Source organism: Typopeltis vanoorti, chromosome 13, assembly GCF_054136105.1.
Source record: "Typopeltis vanoorti isolate ZY-2024b chromosome 13, IOZ_Tvanoo_1.0, whole genome shotgun sequence".
Lineage (NCBI taxonomy): Eukaryota > Metazoa > Arthropoda > Arachnida > Uropygi > Thelyphonidae > Typopeltis > Typopeltis vanoorti.
The window spans coordinates 91,698,411-91,713,801 of record NC_143561.1 but is presented as its reverse complement, the minus strand read 5'-3'; the positions used below and the strand labels follow the sequence as shown (position 1 = coordinate 91,713,801).

The window sequence follows — 15,391 nt, the reverse complement described above, 5'->3', positions numbered from 1 at the left end:
AGTCCACAGAGAGACATGATCAATTGCTTGCTGAAGTTGTCTTTCAATTACCCTCATGTTATGTGAGTGATAGTAAATTGTGAAGTCATCAACATACAGAGCATTGTCTAAAGTGGGAGGAAACTGTTCAATGATTGAGTTGATTTTAATAGCAAAAAGGGTTACACTTAAGACAGAGCCTTGGGGAACACCTTGTTCTTGAAGATATGGTTGAGATAGCGTACTTCCCACTCTGACTTGAAAAGTTCACTTGGACAGAAAGTTTTTAATAAATATAGGGAGGTGTCCTTTGAGACCTAGGTTATAGAGGTCTTTTAATATGCCATATCTCCAGGTTGTGTCATAAGCTTTTTCCATGTTAAAAAAAACCAAGACAAGATGTTCTCACTTCAGAAATGCATCTCTTATACGTTTCTAATTGAACTAAATGGTCTAAAGTTGATCGATGTCTACGGAAACCACATTGTGTACTGGAAAGAAGACTGTTGCTTTCTAAGTACCAGAGAAGTCTGCATTAACCATTTTCTCTAGTATCTTACAAAGACAGCTGGTCAGAGCAATGGGTCGATAATTATTTGCTTGTGTTGGATCTTTTCCTAGTTTTGGGATAGCAATAACAATTGACTTATGCCAAGAATTTGGAAACTCTTCCTCTGCAAGTATACTATTGTATAATAAGAGAAGAAGATCCATAGAAGATGATGGTAAATGTTTTATCATTTCATAATGGATGTCATCAGGTCCTACTGCACTAGGGTGAGATTGTAGGAAAGCTCTTTTTAGTTCCTCCTTGACAAATGGCTGATTATATGGCTGAAGAATGTTGGTAGAAAAATTAAGGCCTTTGTTTCTCTTGCTGCTCTTTCAGCATTAAAAATTCCCGAGAATATGAAGCTGTTGTGAGATTTTAGCAAAAGTTTCTCCTAAAGTATCTGAAATAGCTTTGGGATCAGCAAGAACACTTCCATTATAGTCTAAGGTGGACAAACAATGTGTATTATATCTGCCTTTCATTTTCCAGATTTTATCCCATACAATTTTTGGACTGGTTATTTGATTAACTGATGTAGTAAATTGGATCCATGATTGTTTTTGACTCTGACGTCTTACAAAACGTGCTCTGGCTCGAGCATGCTTGAAAGTTATTAAATATGATGTGGTGGGGTATCTACGAAATATGCTCCATGCTCTGTGTTGATCTTTTTTGGCTGCCTGACATTCTGGGTTCCACCAAGGCTTTGGATAGACTGGAAATCGAGATGATGTTTATGGGATGGAGGTTGTTGATGCCTGGACAATGCATTCTGTTATATATTTTACAGCTTCATTGATAGGTGTTTGACTGATGACATCAGCATTAAATTTTGCAAGATGAGAGAAAGTGTTCCAGTCAGCCTCGTTGATTTTCCATATAGGTATCCGTGTGGGTGAACATGGTTCCTGTGAAGACATTGTACAAAGAATAGGAAAGTGATCACTTCCATATATGTTCTCTTCAACGTCCCACATGAGCAGTGGAAGAATGGAAGGGGAACAGATTGTATGATCAATTGCAGAATATGAGCGGGTAGGCATATGGAAGAAAGTATTGAGTTTATTATTTAGAAGGGAAGGGTTATTATTATCAAGAATTTTTTCAATGCTTCGTCCTCTTCTATAACTCAACATTTGGTGGTAAATAAATTGAACATACTGTAATAAGGAATCCCACAGATAAGCGAATCACTACCGCTTCCAGAGAAGTATTAAGTTGGACCTGATGGAAAGGAGTATGACTGCCCACTAGGATAGTTACTCCTCCATGAGCAGGACCATCTCCAGTTCTATCCTTACGTACAACAGTGAAATTCCTAAAGGTATAGTCCTCACTGGGTTTTAAGTAAGTTTCCTGTAGACAAAAACAGAAAGGTTTTTGTTTCTGCAACAACATCTTGATATCAAGATGTTGTTACAGAAACATCTTGATATCATCAATATTCTGGCGGATCCCACAACAGTTCCATTAAAAATTTTCCTATTGTTTTGATTTTATTGACTTGTCTGGTTTTCGAGAGGTTAACACGTTCGCTGCCAACTACGAGTATACTCGTAGTTCGTAAACCAGCCCCACAAGCCAGCTACGAGTATACTAGTATGACGCTTACCGCCAGCAATGAGATTACTGTACTGACCTTGAAGAAGTGAAAATGCTTGGCTTGTGAAGCTAGCATCAAAACTGTGTATTCTCATAGAAGGTATATGCTCTGCACAAGCCAACTACGAGTATACTCGTAGGACGCTTACCGCCGGCAACGAGATTACTGTACTGACCTTGAAGAAGTGAAATTGCTCGGCGTACGGGAACAGACTATGCCGAAGTAGCGTGGCAGCGAACGTGTTAAGGGCTTACCTTTATCAGATTTATATTTATCCACTGTTTTAGGGAAGTATGGATGGCCAGTGTCCATCTCTTCCTCTGGTAATGTTCAAAACATCAAATGTGTTAGGGTCAGTTGGCATGCTTAGTTTGCTTTCAGTGGGTATCGAGGTATCCATTTTTTCTGTGCGAGTGTCTGGTGGTTTATCTTTGAGTGAAGTCTCCACCATAATTTTTTTGACAGATGAGTTTTCATTGAATGGGACCATTTTTGAAGTTGTCTCTGGAGTAAGGCCATAGGTCTTGTGATTAATGCGCTCAACAGAGAAGCACTTATGATTGTAAAGTTCAGATATGGTGAAATTATCAAATGGTGGAATAGACATACATGCTTGAGTTGCTGTTGGCACTTTTTTAATTGTTACTTTTTCAGCATAAGAGGATCGTAGAACAGGTGTAATGGTCGCTAGCTTTCTTTTTGCATCCTGATATGTAATGTTTTGTTCTGTTTTTATTTTTTGTATCTCTTTTTCATCTTTCCATTTCTGACATGCACGAGAGTATGCTGGATGATCACCCTGACAGTTGACACATTTAGCTTTTTTTTTCACAGCAAGATTTATTTTCATGTTCTTTACTACCACATCGAGCACAGGTAGTAGAACCACGACAGGCAGTTTGGGCATGTGAATACCTTTGACATTTAAAGCATCTCAGCGGGTTAGGGATATATAGTCTAACAGGACAGCTGAGATACCCTGCTTTTACAGATGTCAGAGGTCTAGGTGTATCAAAAATAAGGATGATGTTCTTGGTTGAGACCAGGCGACCATCCCTGCGTATCAGGATGCGCCTCACACCTGTCACTCCTTGATCTTTAAGCTCTGAACATATCTCCTCATCAGGAACCTCAAGGATTTAACATATATCGGATACTAACAAGAATTTTTGTTAGTATCTGATATCATTTGTTTCTTACTTCTGTTCCCATATGCTGTGTCTATATTATCAGTACTTGGATGGGACTTTGTTAGGGTCCCTGAAACATTTGAGGATGAAGAATTCATATTTTAAGGAATTTTTAATTCAGCGCCAAAGCTCCCCATCCACCACCGAGCCACACATGGACGCCCACTACCCGGCAAGCAAAAAATGCACTCAGGAGTGGAACGCCAGGGCTACTCTGGATGCTATACCGGCACTGCAGCTGGTCTAGGATCCCGACCCCTGGACCATAGGGTAAGAGACTTACTGCAACACCATTAACCCTTGCAGGCAAGCCCACTAAACGATTGATCCTGGCTGGGCCATCCAGGACCACCCATCTTGCTGAAGCAGGGGCCAAAGTAGTGCAAGACTACCAGGATCCACCCTTTCCGGATGTCCATGGGTCGCACCGCACGGCAAACACGGCGGCAGGGCGTTGGATCCCAGTGAGGGTGGTCTGGAAAAAGGATAGTGAAAAAGACTCAGGAGAAGTAGAGCAAAGAATACGGGAAGAAAAGCAAAGAAAACGAGGAAGAATGAAAAGGGCCAGTACCATAACTGGGAGGTCCCCTCCACCACGAACAGGTGCCCCACATGAAAGGATCCAAAAAGTGTAACAGACACCAGAAATCATTGATCAAGTGCACGATATGGTATTGGATGACCGGCGAGTCAAAGTGCATGAAATTACTGAGATTATAGGCATGTCGAAAGAACATGTTAGTATAATGCCAGAAGTATTAGGAACAAGAAGGAAGAATTTTTGGCCTTGGTTGGCACTTTCAGACCACAGGTTATTGGAATTAGTGAAACATGGCTGACAGAAGGTGACACAGCTAGTGGGATATTGAATGTGAAGGGTATGGTGTGTTCAGGACAGGGGGGATAAAATGGAGGAAGGAGTGTTACTGATGATAGCTGATGAGCTACAGCCAAGGAAAATAGAAGTGGAACTGCAGGATAGAGAAAAGAGCACATTTTAGGCTATTTGGTGTGAGATTGAAACTAGCAGAACAAAATATACAGTTGGGTACTGCTATAGACCAGGTGATGGAATAGATGGTGGAGATAGTATGCATAGGCAAATAGACGGAATGAGTGAAAGGAGGGTAATTATTATGGGAGATTTCAACTATGGTAACATTGATTGGAAGGAGAAGAGGACACATGGGAGGAAGGAGTTGGATTTTATGCGGTTATTAAGGGATAACTATCTGCAACAGCATGTAATGGAAAATACTAGGGGTCAGAGAGTGCTTGGCCTAGTAATTGCATCTGAGAATTCGGCTGTAACGAATATGAACACTATTGCCACCAATTGGTGAGAGTAATCATGGGGTCTTGACTTTGGCGGTGGCTAAAGGTGTGGAATTTACAATTAAGACAGGGTACATGTGGAATTATCGGGCTGGTAAGTATAAACTTAGGAGTTTGATTGGTTCAGTGTCATGACGTATAACTGCAAGGGCTAGAAGTTGATAGTGCATGGGAGGCGGTTAAGAAGTGTTTGCATGAAGCAATGGCTGACTGTATACCTAGAGTCTGAATAATAAATCAAGTAGGGGTTAAATGGATGAATAACACCATTAAGCTTGACCCGCAAAAAAAGAAACAACTATGGAGGGAATTTAAGGAGAAAGCTGACCGGCAGGCACATGAACAGTATAAAGTGCAGGCCAGAAGAGTAACGAGTGTGGTAAGAAAAGCAAAAAAGGATTATGAAAGAACATTGGCCATGCAGGCTAAAGAGAATCCCAAACAGTTTTTTAGATATGTTATAAGTAAAAGAAAAAATTTATATGGCAGAATGATTTTAAAGAATGCCGATGGTAGGGAGGTAACCGAATCAGTTGATATAGTTGAATTACTGAGCGAGCACTTTGCAAGAATATATCATCCAGGTGGCGACATTGCAGAAATGAATGAACCAATAGATTATATGGGAATTGTAGTGAATGAAGTGGAGGTGAGTAGTCTATTGCAAAACGTCATTGTCAATACATCTGTGGGATTGGATGGTATACCAGCTCGTGTCATACGTGAAGCGGCTAAAACACTGTCAGTACCCTTGACCATTTTGTTTAATTAGAGTCTCGGGTCTGGGTTAGTCCCGAGGGGTGGAAAGAGGGGAAAATAGTTCCACTGCATAAAGGAGGTTCCAAGACTGCTGTTGTAAATTACCGATCGATTAGCATATCAGGAATCGTTGTCAAGGACTTGGAGAAATTAGTCAAGAGAAGAATACAGGATTGGATAGATGAAAATGGGATACTGTATAGGGGACAACATGGTTTTGTGAAGTGTAGATCATGCCTCAGTAACTTGCTCATGTTTTATAACACAGTGACGGCTGAACTGGATAAGGGCAATGGGTTTACAGTGATTCTACTGGACCTTGCCAAGGCCTTTGACAGAATACCACATGGAACTCTAATCAGTAAACTGGAGCATATGGGGAGGGATATAGGGTTGGTGAGATGGATAGGAGAGTGGTTTATTCAGGAGTTGAGTCCAAAAGAAGGCTTGTGACTAGTGGTGTGCCGTAGGGTTCTGTTCTTGGACCACTACTTTTGAATTTGTTCATTAATGATATAGGAAAGGATCTGAGGGAAAGTGTTCACTTGTTTGCTGATGATGCAAAGTTGGGTAGAGCAATTGTGAGTGCCCAGGATGTCAAAATTTTACAGGATGATTTGGATAGTTTGGAGGACTGGGCTAAGGAAAATGGATGTCAATTTAATGTGGCAAAGTGTAAGGTTATGCATTTTGGGGTGAAAAGATTAGCAGCAGTATATCACATTGGTGGAACCATACTCCAGAAGATTGATGAGGCCAGGGATTTGGGAGTGTTGGTGGACAGGGAGGTGAAGTTTAGGGGGCACATCGCAAAAGTGGCTAAATCAGCTCATCAAATCACTTGGCTTCTGAAAAATACTTTAACAAGCAGAGACAAACAAGTTATTGTTCCTCATTATCGAGCCTTGATAAGACCCCATCTAGACTACTGTGCCCAGATATGGATGGCAGGGTTTCTTCTTGATGGGGAGGAGGTGGAGAGGATTCAGAGACGAGTGACCAAGATGATAGCAGGTCTGTGGAATGAACATTATGAGAACAGGTTGAAGATTTGTGGGTTGCAAAAATTGGTTGATAGGCAGAAAAGGGGTGATATGATTGAGACATTCAAATTACTGAAGGGTTTCTATAGGATTAATCCAGAAGATATTTTTGAGAATAGGACTGGTGTTGGGAGGACTAGGGGCCATACATGGAAGCTGGGCAAGAATGTGGTTAGCAGGGGGGGGGGTGTTAGAGCTAGGTTTTTTACTTGGAGAGTGGTGAATGAGTGGAATAAGCTGCCAGAGTCTGTTGTGGGTGGTATGACCGTGAATGAGTTCAAGGCAAGGTATGATAGATACTGTGTGAATGTCGAATAGTTGTTCTTGACATGATGTTAGGGCCTCACTCGATGAGTCTTTCGACTCCTTGGAGTTTCCCGAAATAATAATAATAATAATAATAATATTTTGCATGAAAGAATTGCAAATGAAAAAGCTTTGCACAAGATGGGTGCCACGCTTGCTCACAGCAGATCAAAAATGCACTCGCATAAAAATCTCTGAACAGTGCTTGGAGAGTTTTAACAAAAATAAAACTGATTTTTTGCATTGATTTATTACTATGGATGAGACTTGGATTGACCATTGCATACCAGTGTATATAATGGACAGTGGACAGAAGCCAGTTATTCAGTGCCAAAGATGGTTCCATCATCAAGAAAGATCATGGCATCGTGTTTTGGGATGCCAAAGGCATTTTGATTATTATTTAACTTGAAAAGGGTAAAACAATACCGGGAATATCATTCCAGATCTTTTAACCAGACTAGATGAAAAAATTTGTGAGAAAAGACCTGGTTTGCATCAGATTTGGTCACCGGGTTTTCATGGTGATGAGGATATACTGGAAAGGGTCCAGAGAAGATTCACAAAGGTGGTCAGTGGGCTTTGGAATGTGGAGTACGATGACAGATTGAGAGAATGTGAATTGCAGAGCCTCATGAAAGGAGGAAGGGGGGGGGGAGATATGATTGAGACATAAGCTAGTCAGGGGTTGTTATTAGGATGACATGGAAGAGATTTTTCATAGAATGAAAAATCGCTGGAAACTGTATAAGGAGGGTGTTAGCAGAGGAGTGGGGAGCAGGTTATTTGCATGGAGAGTGGCTGGTGAGTAGAATGCACTGCATGAGTATGTTGTGAACATAGATACACTGAATCAGTTTAAAGCACACTTGGATAAGCACTGTGTGTAATAGTGTTTATCTCCCACAATGAGTCTCTAACTCCATGGAGGTCAGATGTTAATTTCTTTTATTTTTTTAATTTTTATTATTACCATTTTCTTTTTTTTAGTGTATGATGATACAATGGCTGTGAGTCCCTTTTACGGGGAGGTATGACACCATCTCAACCCACCCCCTTTTTATTCAGGCTCAGGACTGGCATAGCTGTTGAATCAGGTCTATGGCTGGGTCTTAAGTATTCCTGGCTGTAATCCTTGTGTGTTCATGGGGCTGGTTTGCCTGTTCCGGGGGACATAAAACCCGGGTTTCTGGGTTAAAAAAAAAAAAATCTAATGAGACCGGCTAACTCACCTTCGTCGAAAGAGACCAGATAAAAGTCTCTTTATCTGGTCTCTTTACCTCATGCCATAGATGAGAATCAAACCCAGATCTTTCCAACTGAAGTCAGTCTATACTGACTGAGCTACAGAGGCTCTAGATGTTAATAATAATAATAATGAAAGACAAATTATACCAACAAGTTGAAGGAACAGCTATGGGTAGTCCTCTCTCTCTTTCTCTCCTACTCTTGCCAGTTACTATATAGAGTATTCTGAAGATAATTTCCTTAAAGGCATTTCTCCTAAACTTATGTTCCACTGAAAATCTTTGACAGCAAGAATTGAATTATATCAAATCTGCTTTTATGAAAAATGGCTTTAATGAATCCTTTATCAAGAAAGCCTTTAACATCTTTAGGCCATCGGTCTCTAGATCTCCTGAAGATATATCTCCACTCCCATATATTAAAGGAATTTCTGAAAGTATTGCTAAGTTCTAAAACTTCTTAATATTGCAGTATCCTTTCATCCTGTCAGAAAGATTTTTACCTTCTTTTCTTCACCTAAAGGTAAGCTTTCTCAACTCAGCCTTCCAGGTGTTTATTAGGTTTCTAGAAGAAAGTCCATTATTGAAAAAGTTCCTCTAATCACTGACTAGAGGAGTTTCCCCTAGCCTTTTTTTTTTTTTTTTTTTTTTTTTTTCCCCAGCAGGTTCCAGAGTTGGTTGATATTTGATGCAAGAATGTGGTGTTTTTAACTACTTGAAAAAAACGAGTTTTTAACTGGCCATAGAACACACAAGCACACATGAAAATAAATATTATTTACGATTAGGAAAATCACATCTTTTTTTGTTGTTGAGTCCATTCACAAGAGGGTTGGTTGATCAACCTATAGCATGTTAGTACCTTGTATGTGTGGTGGGTTGGGAAAAAAGGTACTTGTTGACATTTGATTTAAAAGTCTGTATATTGTATTCCTTGGGAAATGCATCAGGGGAGAAGACTGTTCCATAGTAGCAGTTACACAGATGAAGGAGGAGGAGAAGAAACTTGTTCTGTGGGTTACGAAGGGATGTTGACCAGCAGCTGCATGTGTTCCAATGAACTTAGTACTTACTTTATAATAAAAATACTATAAAGCGCTTATTTTAACTATAAAGCAAAGATATTCAATATAAAAATACACTGAAAGCTTTGGAAAATAAAATTCATTTAGTCTCACTGAAGGAAGGGTGAAGTAAGCAAGCACACACACACACACACACACATATACAGGGTGTTCGGGATAAATTTGACAGTTTCGTAAGGAAAAAGAAAATCTTCTTTGTATCTATTAAATTTAATGAATTGACAAAAAAACATTACAGGCAGAGTTAATTACAATACTATCAACAAGATTTACTCAAAATAACCACCATTAGCATCGATCACAGCTTCAATTCTGCTTCGGAACCTCGAACAAGCTGATGCTACAGTCTCCCTGGGAAGGGCCGCAAAAACTGTTTTAATTTTATCCATTAACTGGGCTTTTGTATTACTGGAAGTGCGATTGGTGTCTTTTTCAACTGCGCCCCATACAAAATAATCCATGGGGTTAAGGTCTGGGGAGTTTGGAGGCCAAACATTTGGACTGGTGAAGTCGTAGAAATTTTCAGACAACCATTTTTGACTTTTCCCAGAGGTGTGGCAAGGGGCCGAATCCTGCTGCCATACATACGGCCTACCATTGGCTACCCTTGTTATCCAGGGCTTGACTACAGTTAGCAACTCCACGAACAAAGCCCGAATTCCAATGCCAGGGTTCTTCAACACCTGTTCCTGCAGATTTGCGAGGAATTCTGCTGTACGAACGCAATCAGAACGTCTGCTAGGGATCTTTCTTCTTGCTACATCCTCGTAGTCACCATTGCAAGTCTCTAGTTCATGCCTGATTGTTTTTACTGTATTCAGGGAGCATTGGGCAGCAGTCGTAATATCCTTATTTTGATGGCGGGCACGAATCATCATGATACAAGTTATTCTCTTCCATGATTCAGGTGGGTTCCAGCTATCCATCCTTTCTGACATCTTGTATATGAATGAAGAAGGGTCCAAACTTTTAAATGAAGAGAAGTGTGTGTTAATACATGTAACTTACGGAAAAATATAATTAATTATAAATATGTCAAATTTATCCCGAACACCCTGTATATATATATATATATATTTTTTTTTTTTTTTTTTTTTTTTCCTGGGGGGAGAAGAGAATGCCATTTGAGGAGTTATTCAGTTTTTAAATATTTTAAGTCCCAATTTCTGTTTTTCTTTTTCTTTTTTATGATTATAAATTCTTGAGACAATGATGCCATACTCCTGATATAAATTTTACATGAGCATAATTCCTTTATTCACCTTTGGTTGAACAGCAGATTCTACCTTCTGTTTTCCTTACTTCTCACAATAAATGTATTAATACTTATGTACTCCATGTTTCTTTTTCTTTTTTTTTAAGTTTCCCAATAAGAACTATTATTATTGGCCTTCAGTAATTCTCATGAAAATGAAAACAAATTTTGATTTTTCATCAGATTAATAATGAAAGGAGACTTAAGTCTCCCTTGGATAGCAACAAACTCTACAAATTATCCACATTTCATCTTTATACTTGGACAATATATTTAACAACTAAATGTGTTCACAATTAGTTTTTTATTTGTGAGGTCAATGCTGAAAAATGAAGGGGAAGGAAGAGGGGGAACAAACAGCAAGCTACTATAACCAACTAATATGCATGACACGATATTCATGCCGCCTCCCACACACAGATGGCAAATCTCATGTTATGAACAATACAGGTTAGCTTAAATATATTTACTCATAGTTTATATTCTCTCTTCTTCATTCTTGACATATCTGTTCAACAATGCTAAATTCGATATTCGTTGTATATAAATTTTTAAAGTGACCTATCTTTAAGACAATATTTATCCAATTCTATCTTAAAGGAATATAAATTCACCACTTTTCAACCATAACAACCATAAATGAACTACAAAATATATATCTGCATGAAAATATTCTTTGCTATCCTTTTAATAGCCTTTAGAAAGTCTAGTTTTAATAAATAAATTTGTATTTATTTAATAATTTAATTTAATAACCCTAATCAGTAAACTGGAGCAGATGGGGATAGATATAGGGTTGGTAAGATGGATAGGAGGGTGGTTGAAAGACAGATACCAGAGAGTGGTTTATTCAGGAGTGGAGTCAAAAAGTCGGCTTGTGACTAGTGGAGTGCCGCAGGGCTCTGTTCTTGGACCACTGCTTTTCAATTTGTTCATCAATGATATTGGAAAGGATTTGAGAGGAAGTGTTCACTTGTTTGCTGATGATGCAAAGTTGGGTAGGGCGATAGTGAATGCAGAAGATGTCAAAGTCTTGCAAGATGACTTAGATAGATTGGAGTTCTGGACTAAGGAGAATGGATGTCAATTTAATGTGACAAAGTGTAAGGTTATGCACTTTGGGGTGAAAAGAATAGCAGCAGTATATCGCATTGGTGGAACCATACTCCAGGAGATTGATGAGGCCAGGGAATTGGGAGTGTTGGTGGATAGGGAGTTGAAGTTTAGGGGGCACATTGCAAAAGTAACTAAAACAGCTCACCAAATCACTTGGCTTCTGAAAAATACTTTAACATGCAGAGACGAACAAGTTGTTGTTCCTCTGTATCGAGCCTTGATAAGACCCCATCTAGACTTCTGTGCCCAGTTACGGGCACCAGGGTTTCTTCGTGATGGAGAGGAAGTGAAGAGGGTCCAGAGACGAGTGACCAAGATGATAGCAGGTCTGTGGAATGAACCTTATGAGAATAGGTTGAAGATTTGTGGGTTGCAGAAATTGGACGATAGGCGAAGGAGGGGTGATATGATTGAGACATTCAAATTACTTTTTTTTTAATAAATTACTCTGGATTTAGAGAAAGATGTTGAAAGTTTATTTTTCACTTGGTTAGAGTATAATCTACTCTAACCAAGTGAAAACTAATAGTACCACCAGGGCAACGAGTTGCCCTGGTGTTGTACCACCTTACCCTAGTCCTGAAGATACTTTCAGGTGCAAACTTTGTTTGCTCACACTTGGATAAAGGATTAAACTAATTTTATTATACTCTAACCAAGTGAAAAATAAACTTTCAACATCTTTCTCTAAATCCAGAGTAATTTATTAAAAAAAAAAGGGTGGCACACCATTTGGCAACTCCTATAGGTGGAGATGACCTGCTAATGCTTCTGCCCTAGTATCTCCACTTGGGCCTGGCTCCCACTGAAGAGACTTCAATAGAGGTCAAAACTAGTCTGGGTAGTGGCCCTTCCCTTAATGCATAACATTAGACATATCCACAAGGAGATGTGTTTTGCATTATAGGAGATACTGAGATAGGAGTGTTGGTAGCTTGCTCCACCTTTGCAACGAGTTGCCCTAGTGTTGTACCACCTTACCTACTAGTTTCACCTGGTATCTCCACTTGGGCCTGGCTCCCACTGAAGAGACCTCAATAAAGGTCGAAACTAATCTGGGTAGTGGCCTTTCAACATTAGACATATCAGCAAGGAGATGTGTTTTGCATTATAGGAGATACTGAGATAGGAGTGTTGGTAGCTTGCCCCACCTTTGCAACGAGTTGCCCTGGTGTTGTACCACCTTACCCCAGTCCTGAAGATACTTTCAGGCGCAAACTTTGTTTGCTCACACTTGGATAAAAGATTAAACTAATTTTATTATGGGTCATAATGATTTAATAAACCTACTAGTTTCACCGCTTAAGCTAGTGGCAAAACTAGTAGGTTTATTAAATCATTATGACCCATAAACCCAGTGTTAGTTATTTTTTATTACATTAGTTTTTTGATCGAAAAAAAAAAAAACATACTTATCTCTTGGCATCTGTATAACAATATCACAACTTCCTTTCTGCTACAAGTTAATAATGTTTTCATTAACACATCTGAACTGATGTTGCAGTAGTGACTTGCAATCTTTCTTTGAAGTTTTTTTTTATAATAAAATACCACTATTTTAAAGGAAGATGGCTGTTTTGAGCCAGGTGATGCTGTACTTTATTGACTTGTAATTAATTTGTCACATAATGTGAAAAAACAAACAAACAAACAAACCTTTGTTATATCTTTAACTGAGGACACTTTTCCTCCTCCTGCCTGCACATTAAACATAATCTCATAATGTTTTTCATTCTCACGAGAACAAGAAAATGTATGTTTTTTAGCTTTGTATTCTTCACTGCGCCTTTCTGCAAGGGATTTTGTGATCTGGTGTACTTGTGCTTCAATCTACAAGTAAAAGCACTCTTTAAGCTTTTAATAAACATATAAACTGTTAAAATAACATATCCTTCATTGTTAATAATTCTAATATCACTCATAGAAAAGAATATATTGTCAGCTTTAACATTTACTGTCAATACAACATGCTAAAGAAATAATTGTATTGTGCCTTTTTGAAAGATTTAATGGGACTTTAACACCATTTCTTTTTTTTTTAGAACAGAATCATTAAGTTATTGCAAAATGTTTCAATTATTGTATTATGGTATCCCATCAGGTGCATAGAGAACACATGGCGACGATTCCTTAATGAAGTGTCTTAGAAACTTAACCAAGCCTCATTTCCTTGGTCAGATTAATGTTTCCAGCCATGCCAAACATATGGGCAGAATGAAGCACCGAAATCATTTTCATTGTTATGGAAACAGTTATTCCCCACCCACTCTAAATTCTCATCCCTTATCTAAGCATTGGTTCTTCCACAGGTATGCCGAAGCTGTCCAAAAGAAGACTCAGGCATACTGCACACTAAATTGCATCCAAAATTCCATCTTCCTATATTGTTGACACAAAAGCCCAGGATAACTACAAGAAACTTAGAACCACATAAAAACTGATTTTGAGAGAGCTAAAAGCAGGAAACTTGCATCCACGCCTTCTAGGCTCTAGGCAAATCTATTGGCCATAAGTTTCACCCAACACTACTCCTGCCACTATTAAACCCAGATGGTACTATTGCATCATCACCCACAAATAAAGCCAACCTCCTTGCTTCTCCTCCCATTGTTGCATAGCTGATCATGGTGAATGTCATCTAACCATTCCAATCACTCAACACTCAATGTTGTGTTTGGCTGTTCACCAGAAAGAGATCAGAAAAATTTTACTCAAAGTAGACATCAAAAAGTCTCCTGGTCCTCATGGAATCCTTCCAATTGTTCTAAAGGCCAGAACTCCAGAGCTGATTGTTACTCTATGTTGCCTATTTATACTGGTATCTATCCTGCAGTCTGGAAACTAGTTCATATACAACCTATTCCTAAGAAGGATGACAATTTTTTACCTTCAAACTACTGTCAAATTTCTCTCACTCCAATTTTCTTTCTAAAGTAATGGAAAGAACTATCAACACCCAACTCCTATGCTACCTTGAAGCCTTTCATCTAATAAATGACCAACAGTATGGATTCCATCACTGCCAATCGACAAGGAGATCTACTAACCTATGTCACTCATCTCTGGTCAAAGTCAAACATCATAGAAAGGTTTGGCAAATTTCAAGTGGTTGTACTTGATACCTCCAAGGCTTTTTGACCGAGTTTGGCCCAAAGGTCAATTAAGGAAATTCCCATCATTAAGTCATGGGGCAGACTGTCAAACCTTGCAAAGCACAAATCAACACAACCTGTAGAACTCTAACCTCTACTACCTTAAATTCTGATTTCAAAATATTCATCTATGGGGTTTGGATAACCTTATGAAATTCAATGCTAGCAAAACACAGCTCTGCATTATTTGCCATAAAAAAAAGAACACTGTTTTTTCAATCTTACTCTTGTCAATACCCAAAACCAAGATGAGATTTACCTTCATGAAATAACTTTAACCTCAAAGCTCTCTTGGCAGAGACATATCACAGAAATATTGCCTTCTCTGCATCCAAAAAAATTAGGCTCTCTCTTTTGCTTGAGGCATTACTTTAAATGGATCCTAACTCTAAACAAATTCACTTGACCAATGGATACTGCTCTCACATCTGAGGTGGTGACCCTAAAAGCTCCCTTAAAATCCTCTTTTTTTTTTTTTTTTAGCTCCCTAAAAAACCACTTTTGTACAGGCATTCAGTCTCTACAGCCTGCTTCTATAAATACTTCTATGGTTGTTGTTCATCAGAAATAGCATCAATAAATCCCCCAGCCTCTTGCAAATTTATCCAAAAGTGTGCAGCAGCTAACCAACACCCTTCCACAGTTCAACTCCAAACCCACAGAACAAATTTGTCCTCTTCTTCATTCATCCATTCTACTGCTGCCCTCTGGAACAGTCTTCCACCATGTTTCCCAAGAAATACAATCCACAGCTTTTCAAGTCAAATG

The 15,391-nt window shown here is 38.9% G+C and overlaps 1 protein-coding gene across 4 annotated transcripts in view; it reads right to left on the bottom strand.

Annotated features, from left to right (window-relative positions):
• Positions 1-15,391, bottom strand: part of LOC150100364 (nostrin-like) — a 398,805-nt gene that overhangs the window by 223,086 nt on the left and 160,328 nt on the right. For all 4 annotated transcript variants that reach the window (XM_090402920.1, XM_090402918.1, XM_090402919.1 and 1 more), the window contains exon 6: positions 13,128-13,301. In XM_090402920.1, coding sequence (XP_090259046.1) covers positions 13,128-13,301 — 174 coding nt within the window. The remainder of the gene's footprint in view (positions 1-13,127; positions 13,302-15,391) is intronic.